At 38.3% G+C, this 24941-nt stretch overlaps 2 protein-coding genes across 3 annotated transcripts in view; one reads left to right on the plus strand and one right to left on the minus strand.

Annotated features, from left to right (window-relative positions):
* The window catches only part of PDLIM5 (PDZ and LIM domain 5), a 217039-nt gene that overhangs the window by 188349 nt on the left and 3749 nt on the right, over window positions 1-24941 (plus strand). For both annotated transcript variants that reach the window (XM_081228028.1, XM_081228029.1), the window contains 4 exons: window positions 10602-10776; window positions 17989-18169; window positions 20838-20958; window positions 23621-23736. In XM_081228028.1, the coding sequence (XP_081084154.1) occupies window positions 10602-10776; window positions 17989-18169; window positions 20838-20958; window positions 23621-23736 (593 nt within the window). The remainder of the gene's footprint in view (window positions 1-10601; window positions 10777-17988; window positions 18170-20837; window positions 20959-23620; window positions 23737-24941) is intronic.
* On the minus strand, window positions 2327-4384 carry LOC308613904 (protein Spindly-like). Its single transcript, XM_081228017.1, has one exon. The coding sequence runs from the start codon at window positions 4233-4235 to the stop codon at window positions 2433-2435; it is 1803 nt and encodes a 600-aa protein (XP_081084143.1). The 5' UTR covers window positions 4236-4384; the 3' UTR covers window positions 2327-2432.

Here is a 24941-nt window from a genome sequence, read left to right on the forward strand (position 1 = left end):
CTCTAAACAAAGATTTGTTAAGCAATATGCCGGGGACTGTTCTAGGTGCTAGAGATACAGCAATGAACAAAATAGACAGTGTCCCTGGCCTCAAGGTGTGGAGAGAGAGATCAAAAGCAATAAGAAGAATATAAAATGTGTTAGATGGGGATGATAAACCAGTTAAGGAGTATAGAGAATGCTGGTTTGGAGGGAGAGGGTTGCTGTTTTATGTAGGGTGATGAGAGAAAGCCACATTGGTAAAATGGCCTCTGAGCAGAGAACAGGAAGGGAGGGAGCAAGCCATGCAAGCAGCTGGGGAAAAGATTTCCAGGCAGAGGGACTAGAAACTACAAAGGCCCTGAATTAGAAGCATACTGGCCATTTAGAGAAATAGTAAGAAAGACAGTGTGCCCTGTAGCTCGTGAGCAAAGGAAAAGTGGCAGATCAGGCCAGAGAGGTCACAGGAGTCAGATTCTATAGGACCTCTGGTTTTAGTTCTGAGTTAGAAGGGAGTTGTTGGAGGGTTTTTAGCAGAGGAGCAGCATGATCTGGTTTAGTTTTTCCTGGCCTCTATGTCGTTGGAAAGGTAGAGCAGGATCTTTAGGCAGTCACTGCAATAGTTATCCAAGCAAGAGATAATGATGGCTCGAACTGGGACGTACTCTGGACGTTGTAAGAAGTCATCAGGTTATATATTTCTCATATTGTCGTGGGCAGTTCATCGTTCAACACCAACTTGCTCTCCTATTGAATGATATGTTCAGCAATTCAAAAGCACTACATCTAGTAAGAGTCACCTACCTTGGAAGACGCTAGCGACATCTGTTTGTTTAGGGGGATATCATCCCCCAGCCCCATTTGACTTATGTTAAGTTTCCAAGTAAGGTTTGACATAACGTAGTGTTTTTTCACCTAATATATGCCAGTAATAAGAATATTTTACTGGTAGTTGAATAATTTGACTTGAACCAGAGAGTTAACTGATGAATTTCATGCCTATTTCAGGTACAGCCTGGCCAGATATTCAACATACACATTATAATCTTCACTGCTCTTTTTTTTTTTAACAATATTCGTTTAGAGTCAACAGCTGTTTTTGAAAAAATATCATGTAACCCACCTTATTCTTAACACCTATTTATTTATTTATTTATTTATTTATTTTGCAGCATACGGGGATCTTAGTTCCCTGACCAGAGAGTGAACCCATGCTCCCTGCAGTGGAAGCGCGGAGTCTTAACCACTGGACTGCCAGGGCAGTCCCTAACCCACCTATTCTTAATATAGTTGGAAAACATCTGTTTTCAGAGAATTCACACATTGTAATACCTGGAATTCTAATGGTCTTAATCTTTGTTTTCTCTCTGGAAACTTTATGTATATAAACAAGAGCCTTTTAGTGAGCTCAGCTATATTTGAAGCACATAGTAAATAATTAGATAATTTCTAATTCCTTATATGTTACATAGTCTTTTATAACATAATACTCTACAAATCCTCAGTAATATATTTATGTGGCCCATTACTGAGAATTTACTTGGATAAACTTGAAAATCACGTAGTTAGGGCCTTAAAATGGTTAGAAAAGAAAATTAAACCTCAGGATAAGATTGCTTAAAACTTGTTAACTAATTTGCTAAGTGATGCAAACTTGAATCATCTGCTTGGGGAAAAATGCAGTTAAGGTCTTTCTAGAGTAAAGAGTTTTCACTTTATCTTTCCAAGTGATATACCACAAAAATTTCCCCAATAACAGGAGGTACGTGTTCTACTAAATTAATGAATATTACGTGGTTCAATTTTTTAAAATTCTTTATCACCAATTTATAGTCTATAGTCCAAAAGAAATGACCTTATTTCTTTGTAGTAAATTAAATTTCATGGTTAATAAGTCAGTGGTCTGTTTGCTTTTTTTTAATTATAGCAGTTTTATTTTAAATTTCAAAATTATTTTTTCATGTAATTGAGACAAAATTTAAATCATGTATATGAATACAAAGATGAACATGTGCTTTACACACTGACAAAATCTAGTTACAATATAATATATATTTTTAAACCAAGTTTTCTATTTTCACAACACAGTGAAAAACTACATTCATAAAAATGTACATAGGAAAATATAATAGTTAATGTGTTCTCTTTTCAAATATATATGGCTCTGAAGGTACTTTAAAAATCTATATACAATATAACCAATAAATTTGTAATAACACTTTCCTTCAGCTAATGGCTTATTCACTGTGATTCATAGTTCATCACTTAGGGAACTCTCCTGGTTAGAATCACAACATTTTGAATGCTTGGTCAAAGGAGCATGAAAATGCCAGTTCCTAGCACAATGAGTAGAAGGAAATAACCTACAAGATGGTGTACTTCAGATGAAGACAATCTTAACTAACCTCCAGAGCAATCTTTTGGGCAAGTGGTACCTTACTCTTATTAAGTCTTTACTGCTGAGGGCACTGGGTCTCTGGAGTTGATTTGGAGGACACGTATACAATAGGGTGTGATTTCTTACAGGTTGCCTTTTCCAATTTGCTTGCAGTTTCTTTCCCTTCTTTAACTTCTGTTTGAAGCCTTGATTCAGCAGCTAACCTGGGAGAGTTAGGGGTGTTTCCACTTCTTTCACTTAAGGCTTCCGACTCAGCTGGAACTCCTATAAGCTTCACACATTTCTTTTCCTTCCTTGGCTGAATACCCACGGACAGATTTTTGTAAGGAGACAGAATGACTCCTGATGTGCTTACAGAAACTGTCTTTTCCAACTGCAAGTTATCTTCTAAATTGTTAGGACAGGACTGTACCTCCTCTTTCTGAGGTGGTAAGCTATAAACTTCTTCCTCAACAGCACTGGTGGTACATACATCGTTAGGGGTGGTTATATCCACAGGAAGTACCTCACACCTCTTTTTGAGTACAGGCACTTCAATTTTCTCTTCAGGTTCATACTTCAGTTTTAACTCATCTAGTTTAGCTCTCAGTTTCATATTTTCACTTTGGGAAAGCTGTAGGCACCTTTCATTCAAAAAAAGTTTTCGCTCAATATCCAGAGCGCGCTGGCTCTCAAATAATGCTTTCATTCGCTGGATGGACAATTCACCTTTAGTGCTTTCATTTTCTTTGTTTAAGTTTTCAAGCTTTATTTGAAGTAAATCTGTGTAATAGGTGTCATCTTCCAGAGCAACAGAGTTGGCTGAAGGCTTAGATTCCATACTTTCATATAAACTCTTAAATTTCTCCAGATTCCTAATTTCACCTAAGAGATGTTTAATTTCACCATTCTTCTGCTCCAGCATGGCAAGTAACCGTTCCTGCTGTTCATATTCAGCTTGAGACCCTTTCGTTTGTAGCAATGTGGCGATTCGTAACTTCATTCTTTGCATCTGTTCTCTATTCAATGCATTTTGCTTCTTTAGTGACTGATACTTGACTTTGATGCTGATAAGCTGACGTTCCATGGCTCCCCTTCGATCTCCCACCTCTGCAAACGAAGAGTTGCCTTTACTGTTAGGGTCCAAGGCTTGCTGGAGTGCCTGGTCTAGCTGCACCTGAAGATTTGCTACACGAGCTTTCTCTAAGGCATTATAGTAAGAAACTGCTTCTTTCTCTCGCTCTTCTTTTTCTTCTTTAAGCCGGTCTACCTGGCGCATTAAATTCGTATTAACAAGTTCTAGTTGTTCTTGTCTGCACTGTAGTTCGTTCACTTCTTCTTTGAGGGTGGTCTTCATACTTTGCATTTCAGTGAGCTCAATTTGAAGAGCCAGCGTCTCTGAAGAGATGCTTTCGTGTACACGTTCACACATTATTCGCATTTCCTCTGATTTACAAGAAAGGAGTTCCTTCTGATGATCCACTTTGTGCTTCAGCTGCTTTTCACTAAGCCTAGCTTCATCTAATTCGGCTTTCAGTTTTTCTAACTTTTTTTTTAGTTCATTCACTTCCTGCCCATGGCTTCTGCTCAGCTGTTCTAATTTCTCCAGGTGCATTTTTTGTTGTTGTTGAATAGCTTCACATTCAGAGCTCAAACTTTCTAACATTCGACTCTTGAGCTCAACTTCTCTCTGAAGAGTATATTTTTCTTGTTCATAATTCTCAGTCATGGTCATCATTTCATTACGACATTTATCCAATTGATTCTGCAATTCGTTCTGGCTCTCCACTAGTTGTAAACCATACTGTGCAGCTTTTAGTCGCTCTTCTTCAACTTCTTGGAGCTTGCATCGAAGATCTGCTATTATATCTGCCTCCATGATTTTTTTCCTGTCTACTCTCTCCTCACCCCTTCCCCTGCTGCTGCAGCTCGCCGCGCTCAGATTCTCGACATTAACTCCACCGCACCGCAGAGACACTGGTCCATTCACTCAGCAAGCTCTCGGTTAAGCGCCAGGGCTTTTTGAATGTAGTTCCCGCGAGAACTCACGTGTCTCGCGAGACTTTCTGCCCTGTCTGTTTGCTTTTTTAAAAAGTATTGCCCCTTAGAATTCTCAGATATATCACTATGACAAATATTTTAAAAACTAGCAACTCAACATATTGTGCATTGGTTAAATTTTACTTGATTAATTTGACAACTTTACATATTATATACTGAGAAAGTATTCTAGTGTGCTGCTAGGGTTCCCACTAATTTATATTAACTTATTTAATGATAATCTTTGTAATCTTAGGTGTCACTATCATAGTGCTAAAAACAAAAGCTTAGAATAAGTATGAATGTATGTCATTCCAAACCTTTAAGACTCATAAATAATCATTCTAAAGTTAATAAAAGATATCTCACTAACACTGTTAGTTTGGAGAGTAGCTACTGGCTTTAAATTTCTCTATGAGTTTTATGATGCTGAAATATATTTAATACAAAAGAAAAAAAATTAACTTTTTTTTTTTTTTTTTTGCAATACTCGGGCTTCTCACTGTTGTGGCCTCTCCCGTTGTGGAGCGCAGGCTCAGCGGCCATGGCTCACGGGCCCAGCCACTCCGTGACATGTGGGATCTTCGTGGACCGGGGCACGAATCCGTGTCCCCTGCATCGGCAGGCGGACTCGCAACCACTGCTCCACCAGGGAAGCCCCCAAAAATTAACTTTTAAACATGGTCCCATTGGAATAGAGATCAGCCACGAAAGAAGCCTAATTTAATGGAAGATGTTCAAGATTAAGGTTAAAAAGGAAAACCTGAGCCAAGAACTAACCTCCCCTTCATGTTCTCATTGTGACACTTTACTGACTTACTCATTATTCAGTTTGAATAAGTCACTTCAATTTTTGTGACTTAGGTTCCTAGATTATGAAATAGGGCTAATTCAATGCTCCCATTTAATACCTCTATTAGAACTTAAAAGAAAAATCTGGTTTTATTACAGATAAGTAGATTGAGGTCTTTAAACTGCTGTCTCTAAAGAGATGTATATTTTTTTCTACGTAAAATTTATTTTTATGGCAGGTTCAATAAATTTGAAATATTTTGGTCTCTGTACTCCCCACGGAAGCCTGTTTTTGTCTGTGTGGTAGTGCAGTTTTATACAGAATTATAAAGGAAGCTGGGCTCATTTTGTGGTGCTTCCCCTTTTCCAAAATTTCACCTTCTTACACCTCCCTCTCCCCAATAAGCCAAGGGAGCAGAGGCCAGGGAGTGGGCACTTGACAGCTCAAAAGTTGCCTACTCCTGTGCTAGAGTAGTGAGAAATTCAATCTGAAGAAATGAAACAGCACCTTATTCATAAGGGAAATAACTGTTCCTTGGAAATGTTCAGGGCTTGGTAAAAATTAACAAGGCTTGTGTCGCTTTGTGTGAGGGCCAATGTACCAGCAACACAGCAACAAAACGGAGGTGTGAGAATTTCTGTCTTATCCAAAGTGGTTAAAATGGGGCAGTAACAAAAAGCAAGGCTTGGGCTTCCCTGGTGGTACAGTGGTTGAGAGTCTGCCTGCTGATGCAGGCGACACGGGTTCGTGCCCCGGTCTGGGAAGATCCCACATGCCCTGGAGCGGCTGGGCCCGTGAGCCATGGCCGCTGAGCCTGCGCATCCGGAGCCTGTGCTCCGCAACGGGAGAGGCCACAGCAGTGAGAGGCCCACGTACCACAAAAAAACAGCAAGGCTTTTCTTCCCAAGGAAGGAACAGCAGTGAGCTCAGAGCCTCTTTATATGTGTTTAAGACACAGTCACATGTTTCATGTTTAAGAATGGCTTCTCCTGTTAAATAAGTTAGTTCCCATGTACCTTCTCCTTGAGGCATGGGCCAGATGGATTCTGTCCCATTTTACAATGACTGATGGAGAATTACTACACTCTTTTATTGCTAAAAATGTCTCAGTGACTCAGTACTTTAGGGCTTATGCATAGATGTGATGAAATAAAGGCATATGGTAGATGAAAGGGTTTGACTCTCTTTGAGGTCTGATTTTCAGATTTTTCAATTGGTAACTTTCCCACTGTTTGAAATCCTGAACCTAATCCATATTTTAAAAATAGCTATCTCAGTTGTGTTCTTTAAAAAGACAAAATGAAAGTGATTCGGAACCTTTCCTTTTTCATTTACTTGATTAAATATTAATTTTTTGCCTTCTTTTTTTTCTTTTCTTTTTTTTGCGGTATGCGGGCCTCTCACTGTTGTGGCCTCTCCCGCTGAGGAGCACAGGCTCTGGACGCGCAGGCTCAGCAGCCATGGCTCACGGGCCCAGCCGCTCCGCGGCATGTGGGATCTTCCCAGACCGGGGCACGAACCCGTGTCCCCTGCATCGGCAGGCGGACTCTCAACCACTGCGCCACCAGGGTAGCCCTGCCTTCTATTTTTAAGGCAGTTTTCTGGTAATGGGTAGAAAGCAGTTAATAGAAGGAAGCTGTCATTTTACAGAGTTTATCATTGACTTAGGAAGGAAAAATATTACAGGATATTGATAAATAGCAAATATATTACATAGGTGGAGGTGTTAAAGGTGTTAGGAGGGACAAGAAAACACTCTGACTGGGATAATCAGGGAATACTGGGGAAGAAGATGGGATTCCATGAGCCTTACAGAATGGGAAATCCATGAGTAGCCATGGAGAAAGGGACATTTCATCGATCGTGCCTCACAGAAGCAGGACCTGTCACGGCATGTCCAGGGGACAGTGAGTAGACGATAGCACGGTGTTTAAGAGCACAGACTCTGGAGCCAGACTGCCTGGCTTGAGGGTAGCCCTTCATTTGCTGTGTGACCTTGGGCCGCTTTCTTAACCTCTCTTTGCCTCAGCTAGAGTAAAAATGTGGTACTAATCGTGCCTAAATCATATGGCTGTTGTAAGGATTTGAGAATAGTGCCTTCAAATAGGGATGGCACAAGTTAAATGGTAAATGAAGATCACCGAGTTAGATGATAATGGCGGGGATGTGGGTGAACATAAAAAACAAGGTTGTAAAGAAGATTGGAGTGAGCTAATGCAGGGACTGGACTGTCAGGAATGCATAGAGTTTTCAGGAAAGAGTTAGGGAAGCTTTATAAGCAAGAAAATATGATCAGAGTAGTGTATTTGGAAAAATAATCCAGCAGAATAGGCTGAAAAAGAGACTGAAGACAGAGAGACTGCTTAGGAGACTTGTAATTGTCCAGACTTCAGGGATTCAAGACCAGGACTCAAATGCTAGAGCATGGGTTTGGATTAAGGGACAGACCTTGGAAACATTTCCAAGGGAACAGTTCTTAGGGTCTGGGGGCTGACGGGGACCGAGGAGCCAGAGGACCATGCCTGAGTAAGTGGGAGAACGTAGACATACAGGAATAGAGAGGATGAGCTGCTAATGTGCGTGAGCAGATGAAATCCATGTTGCCTGTCTTGAATTTAAAGATAAGAACAAGATTTGTGGCAGTGAAAATGCATATCTGCATCTCTCCAAGAGCAGTCAGGCCTGGATCTAGAAATTGAAGGAGCATTGTGCTATGCAAGCCAATGAGGGAATTAGGAAGAGAGTAGACAAAGCAAACATTACAGTAACTTTCTTTTGCATTTCTGTAAGAGAAAGTGTGAGTCTAAGAGAGTGAAAACGTGTTCCTAATCCAGTTGACTCACTTGAAACATGGGCACTAGGCGAACACCCTGGCCTGTAAAGTGCCATTTCACAGCTCAAGTGCCAAGCAGAGTGCTGGAGGAGATGTGCTAGGTGTTTATAAATGCAGGGTTTCTGGATCTGCAGTTGCACATCATTGCAAACAGGCTTTATTCTCCTGAGGGAGAAATAGCCTTTCAAGTATGCTAATTAACCTTATCCAGTTCTAACCACGCCTTTAATGTGAATCCTGTCAGCACACATGCACACGTACACAACCACACACACATACATACACACACAATTTACATTATTTATATGCTTTTCTTAAAAGTTGTTCCTTTTCAACCATTAGAATATATGCCTTTTCTCTTCCACTACACTTTAATTACCTGTGGGTGAGTAGCAGACCTGTTGATTTTAATCCTTCGCAGTTTTTGCTGTTGTTCATTTATGTATTGATTCCGCTTGACTCATTCATTCATTCATTTATTCATTCCAGACACTGTATTAGTTGCTATGGTGAAGAATAAGACATAGTTCCTGCCCTCAGGGAGCTTACTCTCTAGTTGGGGAAGAAAAGACACAAATATATGTAGTAGAGGCAATAATCTAGTCGTTCGGAAAATTACGGGAACATGGGAAAAAGACTTTAATCTGGATTATGTGGAAGGGGAAGTGGAGAGAGATAGTTCAGGGAGGAGCTGTGGAGCAGCTGACTCCTGGGCTGCGTCTTTTTTTTTTTTACATCTTTATTGGAGTATAATTGCTTTACAATGGTGTGTTAGTTGCTGCTTTATAACAAAGTCAATCAGCTATGCATATACATATATCCCCATGTCTCTTCCCTCTTGTGACTCCCTCCCTCCCACCCTTCCTATTCCCACCCCTCCAGGTGGTCACAAAGCGCTTAGCTGGTCTCCCTGTGCTATGCAGCTGCTTCCCACTAGCTATCTGTTTTACATTTGGTAGTGTATATATGTCCATGCCACTCTCTCACTTCGTCCCAGCTTACCCTACCCCCTCCCCGTGTCCTCAAGTCCATTCTCTACGTCTGCGTCTTTATTCCTGTCCTGCCCCTAGGTTCTTCATAACCTTTTTTTTTTTCTTAGATTCCATATATATGTGTTAGCATACAGTATTTGTTTTTCTTTTTCTGACTTACTTCACTCTGTATGACAGACTCCAGGTCCATCCACCTCACTACAAATAACTCAATTTCGTTTCTTTTTATGGCTGAGTAATATTACATTGTATATATGTGCACATCTTCTGTATCCATTCATCTGTTGATGGACACTTAGGTTGCTTCCATGTCCTGGCTGTTGTAAATAGAGCTGCAATGAACATTGTGGTACATGACTCTTTTTGAATTATGGTTTTCTCAGGGTATATGCCCAGTAGTAGGATTGCTGGGTCATATGGTAGTTCTATTTTTAGTTTTTTAAGGAACCTCCATACTGTTCTCCATAGTGGCTGTATCAATTTACATTCCCACCAACAGTGTATGAGGGTTCCCTTTTCCGCAAACCTTCTCCAGCATTTATTGTAGAGAAATGCAAATCAAAACTACAATGAGGTATTACCTCACACCAGTCAGACTGGGCTGCATCTTAATGAGTGGTGGTTACTAGGTGAATAGGAAGAATGGTAGAGAAGTGAGGTGAGGACAGGCTGTGAATAGATAGCCCCATTCACAGGGGAAATGAGGTAGTTTTGTATTCACTGTAGCATGAAGAGAAAGGCAGAGGATGGTGACAGATGAGGCTGTGCAGAAGGCAGAGACCGCTGGAGGGACCTGTATGTGGTGCTTAGAAGATTGGACTACACTCAGTGGTCAGAGAAGAATGAGGTCCTTGAAATGGTTTATGCAGAGCTGTGATCAGATAAGATTTCAGTCCGCGGTGGCAGTGGGAGTATGAATTTAAGGAGGACAAGGCATTTGGTGGTTAGTCCAGGTGGGAGACTTTGAGGACATGAACCAGGACAGTATTGTAGGAATGGAGACGAGGGGGCAAAATCAAGAACCATTTGTGATGTAAAGTCAGCAGGACCCATTATAACCTCAAAGGAGGGAGAGGAAGGCCCTAGGATGATGCTTATGTATCTGCCTTATATGACCGGGTGACCGATTTCACAGTCTACTTAGGCAGTACAGGAAGAGACAGAATATAGGGAGTTCATTTTTGCTTTTATCTTCAACACATTGAAATCTCTAATGTGCTATGACATATTTTGAGTTAAATCTAATTAATGGTTGGCAGAGATGTCTGGATGACTAGAAATATTTCAACATCAATATTCAACATTAACCATATCTCCTCTTGGAAGCAGAGGTGATTCTGCTTTTCCTACAAAACCCTCTGCAGTCATCTGTCATAAGTCTTTCACTGGGTTGTAATCCTTGAATTTTTCTTTTTTAACTCTGTAGTCTCAGACCACTGTTTGGTCCGTAACCTCTCCGTAAGTGTGAGTAAATGAGTAAAGAAGTGAGTGGATAGATTATTTTTTAAAGTAATGTTATTATTTGATTATTAGGAAAAGTTTATATTTGGCTTGTTGTCATTCTGATTCTTCTGTTTTAACTCCTAGCACCTTCTACCGGAAGAGTCGCAAGCAGTGGGACATCCACAGGAGCAGTGGCATCAGCCAACTCAGCTGAAAGGCAGCCCCAGCCCAGTAATGAGGACACTTTGGTGCAAAGGGCCGAGCACATTCCCGCAGGGAAACGAACTCCGATGTGTGCCCACTGCAACCAGGTCATCAGGTTGGTTATTTGATTTTAAATTTTTCTTGAAAGGACTTAATACCAATATGGATTTTTTTTAATATTCTGAAAGATTAGAAATTTAGTAGTGAAAATATTCTTGCTGTATTTCTATATAATAGTATTAAAGTAGACACATATGAATATATATACATTTGTTAGAATCTATTTTAATAAAAAGTAATTCTGGGCTGTGTGATAATAAAACTAAAAATACCAATTTAGTCAGTTATTAATTCCTATCAGAACTAAGGGAAAATAATGATTAATGTGGCTTTTCATAGAATAATAAAATATTAAGACTCAAAGGGACCCCAAAGGACTTCATTATTTCACAAATTATAAAAGTGAGGAGTTTCATTTAGATGAAAAATAACTAATGATGTAAAATAAAGAACTTTGAGTCCTTGAGAAAAGACGATTGGATTTTCGAATACCTAAGCTCTAAAAGATATAATTACCTTCAGATCTATTCATAAATGCTTTACATTTTAGATTAGGTCATAATCTGCTTCTTTAAAATATTTTTTATCCCAATGTATTTTATTGTTTCTTTAATTCCGATAAGCAGAAAAGACTAAAAGTAAGCTCTTAAGTGAGTGTATTACACTGGCACTTATAAACCTCAGCGTTTCTGAACAAGTGACTTTTAAAATGTTATGAGGTTTAGGTGTGAATGTTAATGCAGGGATCCCACCAGAGGACCCTGTTGCCTCTGTGAGTTGTCTTGTTGGCAGTAACAGATGACTACTTGAAATGACTGCTCAAGCTCTCTCCTCATTTTTACTTTACACTGTTTTGTAATAGTTGAAACAACAGCTCCTCTAAAGCTGAAAACGTTTAAGACTTACTTGCATTTTCCCCTCCTCTCTTACATAATTATTGCTTAGGATAATGTTTCTAGTTACTACTTAAAATGGAGCACAGGGAGTCTCAATATCTTATTTAAGAACCAAATATAAATATTCTTCTCCTTAATTCACTATTAAATAATAAATGTGTCAAGAGCACAGCACAGAGTACATGATTTTTTGAAAAATAGCTTTTGCCTTTTAAAGGTAGTCTGTGTTCATTGTGACATTTCCAAAATATAGAAAAACAGAAAGCGAAAATAAGAGTTCATACATAATTCCACATCCCAAGGTAACCACTATTAGTATTTTAGTTCACACTTTTAAAACACACACACATAAGGACAGATGTTGTTTTACAGAAGTGAAATCATGATATTTTGCAAGCTGTTATTTTTCCCTTAGTTTGTATTTTCCACAGTGAGCACCTGCTGTATGAGAATTAGCCAGCTGCAGTGGGAGGGGTAATAATGGTTTATGGGGAGAAGCAGAAAATCAGTAGAGGTTTCCAGAGTCTAGCACAGTATCCGACACACAGAAGGCATTCGGTGAACGTTTGACCTGAAGAGATCATACATGACTCTAGACGCACTCATCCTTCAGGTCATAGTATCAATTGGGTTAGAGACATTTTTTTAAAAGTACTACTATAGGGTCTTAACAGAAATATTTAAACTATTATAGAATCTAGTGTGATACTGCTTTGTCTCAATAAATGAAGCAGTGTTTTTAATTACTAACTCTATATAGGGTTATGTTTTTAAGGTTAATATTAATAAAAATAAGTTTTGACTTGTAACATTGTTTCTGTAAGTTATGGTACTTTGGTTATGTAGACTGGTATGTGGGGATACTACAGTCTGGAGAAAAACACCCTTTATGGAGACAGGAGTTGCTGCTGTTTGTGTCCTGTTGTAATAAGCAAGTGATTACTGGATGGATTAACAAAATGTCAAACCATATCATTTTCTGACTCTTGTTATCTGATTATAAAATTCTGTGATATCCTACTATCACCACTGCCAGCACATCTGAAAAACTTAGTATGGAGAATATATGAAGATCAAAATAGAAATTACATTCCCCACCCCTAACTGCCATGGTTTCAGTTTTTAATGCTAGCCTAGGATATAATTTTAATGCACAGTCTTCTGCCAAGTAAAATAAATATTACATTAAAAACATGAATGGCCACCACTTATTGCCCCCTCATCTGTTAAATTTTATACTACTCTGGATTATCTCAGCACTTGTTATCAGTTAAGCATTAGAGCTTCATTTACTGGGGAAGTTAACAGGAACAGGTATTAGCTCATGTCAAGATCCTATAACAGTAATTAACATAGCACATTTGCTTGGTGCTCAAATGCTAAAGCAGCTTGAATAGATTGTGGTCAGTTCAGAGAGCTAGTCAAAGCATAATTCTAGTTCTTGGCCTCAGGGTCAGTATCACTTACCAAAGCAAGGAGGCATTAGGTCAAGTGACATTCTCTTGGACACCTGTTTTAAAAACAAGCTGCAGTTGTAGGCTTGATACTTTCAGGATAGAATATTGTAACCTGGCAGAACCTGAGAAGTTTAAGATTATTTTATAGTTTATATTGTTGTTTTGTTTTCCACAGTGTAATTTACATTATTTGTTTAAAATTTATATTGTTTTATATTTATTTTCTAAGTGTTTCAAATTTTCAAAAATATTTTTAAGTAAAGGCAAATTTTATGTTTTATTTTTAGAAAAGTTCATTGTTTTTGGAAAATCTCAGAAACCTGGTTCACTGAATGTTAGTACTGAACTGATTATCTCTTATTGAACATATTTTTAGCTTAAAACTCCATAGATCATTTTATTTTCAGCTTATGTTTATAATTCTTTGGTTTATTTGAATCTTGAAAAGATTATGGATGTTTTGCCTAAATTGTATTATTTAGGCAATACTTAGATTAGTTAGTTGCCTTTTACAGATGGATAGAACGTTACATTTTAGGAAATTCTACTGAAGCTCTGATTAAATTGCTCTAGAACATTTCCAATCCATTTATGATAGAAGTACCATCTCTTCAATTCATACTCATGAACAGATTGACTGTTTGGAATGCTGATATAATAGGGAAACAGAAAATCAGGCTACTAATATAGCCAAAGCCATATTTAGTTTCTCTGGTAGAACGGGCTTATGAAAACACTAGCTTATTTCTGAACTGTTACATCTAGTGGCATTAAAATCCACTTGTATTACATGAAGTTAAATGGACCATTCACATTTAGCTTCTTAGCATTTTGGTGAAAGAAGTAAGGGATTCATGGTGCTTGATTTCTTCTTTGATATGAAATGCTTAAAAAAAAACAAACAGCCACAATGCTATTATCCTGTCTTTGCCTACAGTCCAGCACCAGAACAATCACATTCAGACAACTCATTGTTTATTCCAGTGACAGAGAAAATTTTAACATTATTGATTTATTTCCTGCTCACTTATTTTCAAACTTTTCTCATAAGGAGGGCCATCTCAGTTACCCCAGGAAGAAGCCAACAGAGTTTTTTGCCTGTCTCACCATCCAGTTCTATCTCTGAGCACTCCATTATTAATAGGTTTTATTTATTTTCCTTTCTGGTTAAGATTTTACTTGAAAATAAAAGGCTTCTTGGCTTAATGTGTTAGTCCTTCCATTTAAAGAAACAACCAAAGACATAGACCAAGATTTATGAGCAAGGCATAGACCAAGATTTCAGATCTACTGTAGTGAAAAATTGGAAAGGACAAAATGTTCAGCATCTATATGATGTAATATTATAGTGCTGTTAAGATACTGTTTTTGGATAATAATTGTTTAATGTATTCGTAGCATATGCCAAATACTGTGTTAAGAATTTTAACTGAATTCTCATTAAATTCTTATAACGTTGTAAAACAGTTATTATAATTGCCTAATTTCACAGATGAGAAAACTGAGGCACAGAAAAGTTACAGATTTGCTGAAGTTACGTAGATAGTAAATGGTAAAACCTGCATTTGAGCTCAGATCTAACTTTAAATTATAGTCATGCTTTTAACTTCCACTGCTTAGGAAAAAGTTATAGTATTAAGATTAGAAAAGAACTGTAGAACTCTAAATAAAATATGATTCGAACTTTGTGTAAAGAAAATACATACCAAGATATATAAATATATATAAATATTGTGACTCTATATACATGTAATCATATATACTACTATATTAAATCAGGGGAAAAAACAGCTTAAGCAGACGTGTCATAACTGGAGTGTGGCAAGGTACTCTTCTTCATAACGTTAGAGTGGGTAAGTGAGAAAGGAGAAAGTAATAGATAGGCCGAACAGTTACAGGTTCTTTCCTCCCCACCAAATGACTTTGTACCCCATACATGCATTCCTAGACTCATAGAGATGACTGAGGGGATGAGAGGTTTACTTTTCCAGTTTCTCGTCTAACTATAGATGAGACTATAGGATGACTATATTTCTATTTCTCGTAGAAATATAGCCATCCTATAAGCAGTGCTCATTGAGTATTTTATGTGCCACCTCCTTTAAATAACAGTGATACAGAACTCAAAGACATACTTACTCCGTTCCCTTAAGGAAGTTACTGTTATAGACTGAATTGTGTCCCCCCAAAATTCATATGTTGAAATCCTAACCCCCAATATCTCACTGTGACTGTATCTGGAGATAGGATCCTTAAGAGGTAAAGTGAGGTCATTAGGATGGGCTCTAATCCAGTATGACTGGTGTCCTTTTAAGAAGAGATTAGGGGCCTCCCTGGTGGCGCAGTGGTTGAGAGTCCGCCTGCTGATGCAGGGGACGCGGGTTCGTGCCCTGGTCCGGGAGGATCCCACGGGCCGCGGAGCGGCTGGGCCCGTGAGCCATGGCCGCTGAGCCTGAGCGTCCAGAGCCTGTGCTCCGCAACGGGAGAGGCCACAACAGTGAGAGGCCCGCGTACCGCAAAAAAAAAAAAAAAAAAAATGGCCATGTGTGATCTAACAAACAGCACTCTCAACAGGAACTTCCAGGAAGAGCAGGGGTGGATTTCGTGGGGCTGTTTCCTTTCATAAGTGTCAGTGCAAACTGATGGTGTCACACTTAGCACCCATCATTAAAGGAATTACCCTGTGGGATGGGTCAGGCCCAGTCTGCTCCGAGTCACAGAACAGGGTTCTCTGAGTTGATCTCAACACATATTTTAGAAAGTCTAGAAAATGCAATCAGCTGTTCTTAAATGTCTTTTTTTTTCCTCAGATGAAGTTTGTTAAATATTTGGTAGCACTGATGGGCATGTTTCAAGAGGAAAACTCTTTCTTCCAAGTGCATACTAACACTTATGCTTTAACAGAAAGTGGAAATTGAGGTTGAATCGACTTCTTTTGCAAACTGAAGAGTCATTAAGGATACTGGCCTCGGGGCTAAAGATGTGCCCTGATAAATTCACCCTAGTAAATAGTTTAGAATCTGCTTTAATGTCCAGGCAAATCATAGCATAAAACCCTAAAGTTCTACCATACTCTAAATTTACACAGTAAATTTAGCCTGGCAGATTTTTCAGGCATACATAACGAGATACCTACCTGGTGGAAAAGCTAAGTGCTCTCCTAAAACTTTGTCTGGCTTTGAGCATTGTGACTCTTTGGCTTATCTTTGAAGGTAAACTACTTGCCAGGTATATCCTGAGAAAATGAAATGAAGACTTGAGTAGGACTGTAGTTTATAAACCAGTTACAAGTTGAGGGACAGCCTACCAAAAGCAACATATTTGGTTACAGAATAAGTGATCTGTAGCCCTTTTTTTTTCCTGGCAGGAATTAGTTAACAAAGGCATTCCTTGTTAGTGGTAACAAAAATGGTACCCTAAAGTTTAAAAAAAATAATAATAATAAACTACTTTTCTCAAATGTTAAGAGAGTTGCATGCACTAGCTTATACAAAATGGCGTCATATTAGTAATAAGAAACAAGTTAACAAAAAGTAGGCAAAAAATACCCGCTTATCCCCACAGAACACATTTTAATCATTCATCAAGGGTCTTTCTATTTACCTGACTCTGGCAGAATTAGGTGCTGGTTCTGAGAAAATGACAGTGTATTTGCAAAGAATTTCCCAATAGTTACTGAATACCAAGGTTTCTGTTATTGTCAAAGTAAAAAATGTTTCGACTTTGTGATGCTCGTTACTGTGACTTTTCCCACTAATAATCTATCTAAAAGTCAGATATCCTATGCTTACTAAGAATTAGTTACCCTGTGGTTTCTCAGTGATGATAATTGATGGTAGTGTGATCAGAGACATGACTAGAGCAGTGTAATAGAAATCAGGAAATTCAGCTTCTGGCCTTCATTCAATCAGTGATTTTATGATATATGTCATACCTTGTGAACATTCTGTATCCCAGCTTCTCCATCTGTTAAACTGGGTTCATAATAACTGCCCTGGTCTGTCTCACAGGAATGTTGCATGGACAAATTAGATAAGTGTAAAAGTGCCTTGGAGGTAAAGCCACTCTATGAATAAAAATTAGTGTGAGGTAGCTACTGAAAAGTATGTTGCAGAGGCTAGAAAGGTTAATCTCCGCAGGCTTCATGACTAGATAAAGCTTCATAATGGATTCCTGTCGAGCAAACCAAACCCATCTTATCAGTTCATGGCTGTATAGTATTTAATGGAAAAAAATCACTTTACAAACATTTCTTACCTTGATACAAATGTACATTAAAAATCAGTCATGTTTGAATTAAATAAAACCTTTCTAAGTAGCTGCAAACCATCTCTAATACCTAGTTTATAATTTCTGTAGTCATTTTGGAGGGGGAGGATTTGGTGTGTTTAACAAAGTTGAGAAATAAGTATAAGAAACCATGTATGGGGAAGAGAAATTGACTAGAATGTTTTTTCCAGTAATAATTGTTACTGTTTTTAAGATGCTGACATTACCAAATAGAGATTTTTTTCCTTTTGTTTATTTTATGGAAATTTCGAACTCTCATTTCTGCCTAGCCCATGTATTTTTTTCCTGGTTACTTCATTTTCTGTCACAATTAATATTCTCATTCTCAGTTGTAATCATGAGGCACTCACTCATTGCAGCTCAAAAACCCTAACTACCAAATCCCTTGAATACAGAAAACCAGGGGGGCAGAGATGGCCTTTCTTGAAGGAACCCCTTCAGTGCTTATTCCTCTCTCCTGTCCTTTTCACTTCGATGTGCAGAGTTCCTATGTAAATTTCCAGCACCCTTGAGAAGGAGAATTGAGCAAGTATTAATTGTTTGGACATTGCGTACAAGAGGTCCTCTTCAGGCTACCTAGAAACCTTTATTCCTAAGCCAACTTGATCTCTTTTCTTTTGGCAGGGGACCATTCCTAGTGGCTCTGGGGAAATCTTGGCACCCAGAAGAATTTAACTGTGCTCACTGCAAAAATACGATGGCCTACATTGGATTCGTGGAGGAGCAGGGAGCCCTGTATTGTGAGCTCTGCTATGAGAGATTCTTTGCCCCTGTATGTGGTCGATGCCAGAGGAAGATCCTCGGAGTAAGTATAGGAAACCTTTTCACTCCCAGTGAGTTTTCAAGCAGAACAATTTTTTGGTATGAAACCCTTCTGTCATTTTTACTCTCTATTTTCTTCTTGCTTGATCCCCTCTCTGCTTTCACCACTATTTATTTTTGCAAAACAAAACTAAATAGACCTCTGTAGAAGTCTATCAGACTCATGGGGTTAAGTTGTCTTTGGTTTTGTCTTACTGAGTGCTGGCTTGTCTAGTGAAAGTCTAGCCACTGTGGGGAAAAAATAATTTACTGTGGGTGTGCTACCTCCACAGGACCCTGTTTGCTCAGGAATGAAGAGGTCACTCAGGACCACACACATCTGAGTTCTCAGAATTGACACCTTCACTGTTTGAAATTAAATTCCATCGCTTTTATAAGAGTAGCACTTCCCCATCTGTCAGGGTTCAAGCTCAGGGCACAGATCTCATGAAATATATAAAACATGAGGCTTATAAATGATATATTTTTCTTGAATGCATATAATGTTTAAAAATATAACCTCAGTTTTATGAGAGTATACATGTGATAGAAAAATAATCAAGCCACACCTTTTTTTTTAACAAAAAGGGAGTAATTTAAGATGCAGATACATAATAAATAATGATGAATTAATGAATTTCCTACTCTGGAATACCCAATTTGCAGTTGTGAAGTAAGGGTAAGGCACTTCCTGTGGGTGACCAGGAGCTGAAATTTTACTTTAGAAGCAGCCAAGGTGCCTGGACTCATATGAAACTCATACAACTCATGCAAAATTTGGAAATTACATTGCTGAGTTCTAATATTCTCAGTATGAAAATACAATAATGAAACTGTAATTCATACCAATTAAGATAAAAGCTAGTAGGAATTACTGAGTAGCCTTAATTTTAGAATACATCTTTAAATGGGTCTAAAACTTTGAAGACACTTTAAAATTATAAATAAACTACTGGAATATTCCTATATTATTAATTTGTACAATATGTGAAGAGGAAAAGAGGAGAATGATTCAGGCTGTACCTTTTCAAATGACAAATAATAAGTAGAATACATTAATACTGTTTTAGTATATAAATGTATTCCATGAGTTCTAGAATGATTAATAAAGTCAAGTAAGAGTCTTAGCACCAAATGAGGTTCTAGGAAATGGAAGTCTTAAACTCATTGCTTCAGACATGGGCCAGAACTTCACTAAAGGGACAGATTTTCTGGATTGTGTTTTAGTTGTTTGATAACCTATTAAAGAAGGGATAGCAATCTGTCTCAAGGATAGAGAGTTGAATAGATACCAGAAGCCTTGGGAAATGATTTGGTTGAATGTCCACTTGTACATGTTCATGGTGATCTCTTTGGATATAAATAACTGCCATTTCTTCCCATAGCCCTTCAGTAGTGAAATATGGCATTTTCTATGGCCAATAACTTATCTATATCATTTTCTTTTTTTTTGTCTTTTATTTGGACAATATTTTTATTAGAAAAGAAAATGTTTCTCTCTACAACAATTAGAAAATACAAAACATGTAAAGAATAAAATTAAAATGATCTATATATTTACCAGTCCCAGAGAGTTCCTGTTAACCTTAGGATGTGTTTTCTTCCAGTTTGCTCCTTATGAGTCATTCATTTATAAAATTGTAGCCATACTTTATGTATAGCATCCTCCTTTTTGTGATAAATGTTGTGGAAAGAGTAAATTCCTATAATGTTAACTATTCTTCAAAAATGATTTTTAATGACTCCATCTCGTTCTGTCAATTCAAAGAAACAATTCCTTGCAAACCCAACTCCCTAGAACTTCTTTTACTAATTAAAATCTGGCCCAAGTCTTTGATATTTGGTATATGTAACCATAGGACTATTGTTGACTAGAATCCATGCTTTATGGTTCAAATTTTAGACAGTCATATGAATGTGTGCTTAGTACAGCCATAGCTGATTTCCAAGATCCTAACCATGTGTTAAACATGATTGGGTTACACTGATTAAGTTGTTGCTTCCATCCTGCGACACAGTATAGGCTTGTTTTAGTTTTTAAGTGTTTTGCCATTCCTCCATGACATTTTCAAGATAATACTGTGAAATCTTTACAAGTTAATGTTTCCTGACACCCTTTCAGGGAAAGCAGAATGTAGGGTAGCAAACACTTATGAAATGCTTACTTGGATTCACCACATTTATAATGTTTAAATAACACTACTCATTCTTTAAGTAAGTTTATTGATGTGTATTTGTGAAAATGCATATTTTATATGATGCATCAGTTTAAATGATTCGTGAGTCTGTCCTTAAATATCTCTAGTTCATTAGATGAAAAGCTTAGGCAAAGACAAAGCATGTATGTCTACTTTGGGTCAGTTTAAAAGGACTGTAGGGCCTCCCTGGTGGCGCAGTGGTTGAGAGTCCGCCTGCCGATGCAGGGGATACGGGTTCGTGCCCCGGTCTGGGAGGATCCCATATGCCGCGGAGCGGCTGGGCCCGTGAGCCATGGCCTCTGGGCCTGCGCGTCTGGAGCCTGTGCTCCGCAACGGGAGAGGCCACAACAGTGAGAGGCCCGCATACTGCAAAAAGAAAAAAAAATAAAATAAAATAAAAATAAAAGGACTGTATTGGTACAGCTAGTAGAATAATCATCACCTTTCTTTACATCCATTTCCTTTCTATAACAGGAAGTCATCAATGCTTTGAAACAGACTTGGCATGTTTCCTGTTTTGTGTGTGTGGCCTGTGGAAAACCTATTCGTAATAATGTCTTTCACTTGGAGGATGGTGAGCCCTACTGTGAGACTGGTAAGATCCTAAAGCCAGGAGCTTCTTAAGTTTTGAATGAAGACAAAACATTATCCCTTATAGTGCTACAAAGCTGAAAGAAAATATTGGGCAAAATAGTTTTGCTGGATGTTCTAGGGGCGCTTAATGTTACTTTAAATATATAGCAAAAAAACTATGTAAGATTTTCATGTGACTTGGTCAAAACATTTTCCCAGCTTCATTAAGAGAAATGACCATGTAAGCAATTTAGAAAACTATTCTTCTTGAATCCTGAATAGCTTCTGGATATAAATCGTACCAAATCATGTAGCTTAAAGCCACCCCTTACACTCCACTAGTGAACTTTTAGTGGTTTTAAAAATGAGAAATATTCGGGCTTCCCTGATGGCGCAGTGGTTGAGAGTCCGCCTGCCGATGCAGGGGACACGGGTTCGTGCCCTGGTCCAGGAAGATCCCACATGCAGCAGAGCGGCTGGGCCCGTGAGCCATGGCCACTGAGCCTGCGCGTCCGGAGCCTGTGCTCCGCAACGGGAGGGGCCCGCGTAACACACAAAAAAAACAAAAACGAGAAATACTCAACTTTTGAATATAGTAGTGATATGCTCTTGAAGACCACTGCTTTAACAACAAGTTGGAAATCCTTTGTTACTTTTACTGAATGGGAGGGTAATTGTGGTTTGGACTGCTCCCTTGGTTAAGATTATTTTTTAAAAAACAGGCTCTAAAGAACAGTCTATGACATTTGCCCTATTACCTAAACTGTGAACACTTCCTTTTCCTTCCCAAAGACTATAAGTGAGCTTTCTTAGCACTTATTTATTAATATTATCCTTACTTAGATATTACTACTCCACATACATGTTTCAAAAAATAACATATTTTTCCTTTATTATACCTCCACTCAGTACCTCTGCATTACCACTATGGGGTTTTATTGTTGTTCTACCTTGCAGTTCAAAGGGTGGTGCTGGACAAAGGGAATAGTCCATAGTAGTCAAGTTAAAGAAGCAGTCAGCTTCTAATTGGAGGCAGGTCAACATGACTTGACCCTCCTTTGCCCAATCTAATTAGTAAATTCTAACAGTTCTACCCCCAGTGGATATGGAATTCATTCATTTCTCTCACCTCCACTGTCCCCACTAAATCCAGTTCACCCTCACTCTTTGCCTGGGCGTTATAATGGCCAGCCAAAATGGTTTATCTTCTTCCCCCCTACCCTCAGATAGCTACAGTAATACTTGTGTGAATGTGAATCAGCTTGTGCTTGACACCCTTATGGCTTCCACTAGAGTAAAAACTATACTCCTCCCCAGGGCCAGCTTTGCCAACCTCACCTCCTCCACCTGATTTTCTGTCACTGGATTCCAGCCGTACCCGGCCCCTTGGTTGTTTCTGAACCTGCTGGATACTTCCGGCGTCAGGGCTTTTGTACTTGCTATTTCTTCTGACTGGAATGTCCTTCCCCAGCTTTTCAGAGGTGATTTCTGCCCCCCTTTTTTTCAAGTCACAGCACAACTGTTTTCTCCTCGGGGAAGCCTTTCCTAACCCCCGTCTAGAGTGTAGTGTTATACACCTCCCCCAGTTATTCTTTATCGCATCACTCTTTTCTTTCCTTTATGGTCTTTATCACAGTCTGAAGTTGTTTATTATCATTTATTTTTAAAATATAATAAATGACGACATCCTGCTCCCAATGAGACTGTAAGTCCCACGAGGTGAACAGCCCCGTCTGTCTTCTCCCCTGTGCCCCCAACCAGTGCCTAGAACAGCGCCTGGTGCACAGTGGGGCTCTGTGGGTGTGTGTTGAACAGCTGGCACTGAGGAGTATTGAGGATTGCTGGAAAGGTGACTCGCGCCGCGGGTGGTAGCCTACTTTCTCCTCCAGCCCAGGTGGGATTGGAAGTGTCCAAAGTCACAGAGTGAACCATGGGTGAACACACATAGTAAGAGCAGCTGCAGAAAAGAAAAGAAAATTGCCAGTAAGTTCTAATTTAGTGATAATACAGAGACATTTTGTCAAAACTGCTCTCTTCAGAAGGAAGATATTAATATTTTATGACTCTAATCTGTGTCAAGTAAGAGGTGTTCTCTGGCTAAGGATTTTCAGCGTGAAGTCATAAAATGGAAAAGAAAATACAGCAAAAGAAATGGTGGCTAATATTGTTGTGATACAGTCCAGCCAGAAACTCAGTCACAGCATTTATTCATGGAGGTTTCCTGTGACTTGTTTTTCTTCCTTACCAAATCAGATGTGCTATGAAATTTGCTAATATCAGGTATTTCTTCTTCATTTATGTTCATTAGTCTTATTGTTACTAGTTACTGGAAGTTCTCTTATATTTTATTGAAACAGTCGTGGCTATTGATAACTTATCAGAGAACAGTGTTCTTCGTGCATATTTGGGCATTTAAGAAGTTGGACAGAACTGAGGAGTATTATATGGAAAAATACAATAGAGGATGTTAAGTTGCGTATATAACGTTTACCAGGGATAACCTGAAATATACGATGCGTGTATCTCAAGCCAAATTTTATGCCATCTGAAAATTTTCCAGTTACTAGTAACTTTGTCTTCATCATCTCATTTAATTCCCATTTTGTTGCTCTTTTCTAAAACCTATCATTCTAAAGCTTTGTCGTGTTTCAATTGTGTCTACCCCTACCCCTGCCCCAATACAGATTATTATGCCCTCTTTGGCACTATATGCCATGGATGTGAGTTTCCCATAGAAGCTGGTGACATGTTCCTGGAAGCTCTGGCCTACACCTGGCACGACACTTGCTTTGTATGCTCAGTAAGTAAACTCTTGTTTCTGAATTGAAGGAGCACGGTACGGCCGGTTCTAGCCTAAGCACTAAATGGAAATAACAGTTTTTATACCTTTCAGTACTTCACACCTAGAAATATTTTTACAGTGATTTTGAACATTGTTTATTAAAATTTTCGGTTCTTTTTGAAATTGTTTGGCACAGAATATGATGTTTACCCCTTTAGAGAAAATCCTATTTTTGATACATTTTTGTTCATAAGGAGAAGCTGTATATTTCTTAAAACAATAAGAGCCTTTTACTTTTTTTAAACTATGTTTTATTGGAGTGTTTTTAGTAATTTATGAAAACATAGGTACTTCTTAAAATAGAAGTAAACTGTTATAAAAATCTATTACTGACTTAACACTGGAATTAAACTGTATGTTGATCCATTTCCTTCCTTCGTAATAGCCTATGAATGTTCTTTTCTTTTTGAGACTATAATCAACTTGTAGTAATATATTTACCTCTTTCATTTGATATTTTAATATTTTTGGTTTTATTTTAAATGATGAGTATAGATTCAGAGATTAATGTGAACCTAAGATATATATTTTTTAAATTTAGAAGTAAATATCTAATGAAGTATTCTGTTCAGATGTTTGTTTTTTTAAATTATATTTAATATTTCTAATAGTTTTTAATACCCATTGTAGGAAGGGGGAAAAGGCTTGTTAATTGAAGTCAAATAATTTCCTCAAACATTACCATTGAACCCTGTCTTGTTTACCTCATCCATCTCTTAGACTTCATAAAATCTATAAAAAGCAACAACTGTTAGCAGATTTGCCGCCCCCTATTCTCTGGTAGATCTGCTCAGGAGCATTAAAATTAACAAAGACAGTAGGAAAAATAAGAAGACATAAGTGTGAATAGTTAACCGACGACATAACTTCCAGCAGCCAGATGTTGACTAGGGTTTTCATTTAAAGAAGCAAAGAAGTGAATTAAAAAGAACTGTCAGGTATTCTGTGACTGTGTATTTAGGGGCTTGGGAATGGGTGACAAAGCAAGTGTGCTGGGTTTTTTCGTTTGTTTCTCTGAATGCTTTGTTTCTCTACAACAGGAGGCAGATTTAAAACATTGGCTAGAATCTGAGAAGAGAAATTATATTTAATGTGACCTATTTATGTGTTAATTTTTTCACTAGGGCCAAGTAGTCATTCCCAATAGAGAAAAATAATGATCA

Source organism: Mesoplodon bidens, assembly GCF_964165515.1.
Source record: "Mesoplodon bidens genome assembly, chromosome: 1".
NCBI lineage: Eukaryota > Metazoa > Chordata > Mammalia > Artiodactyla > Ziphiidae > Mesoplodon > Mesoplodon bidens.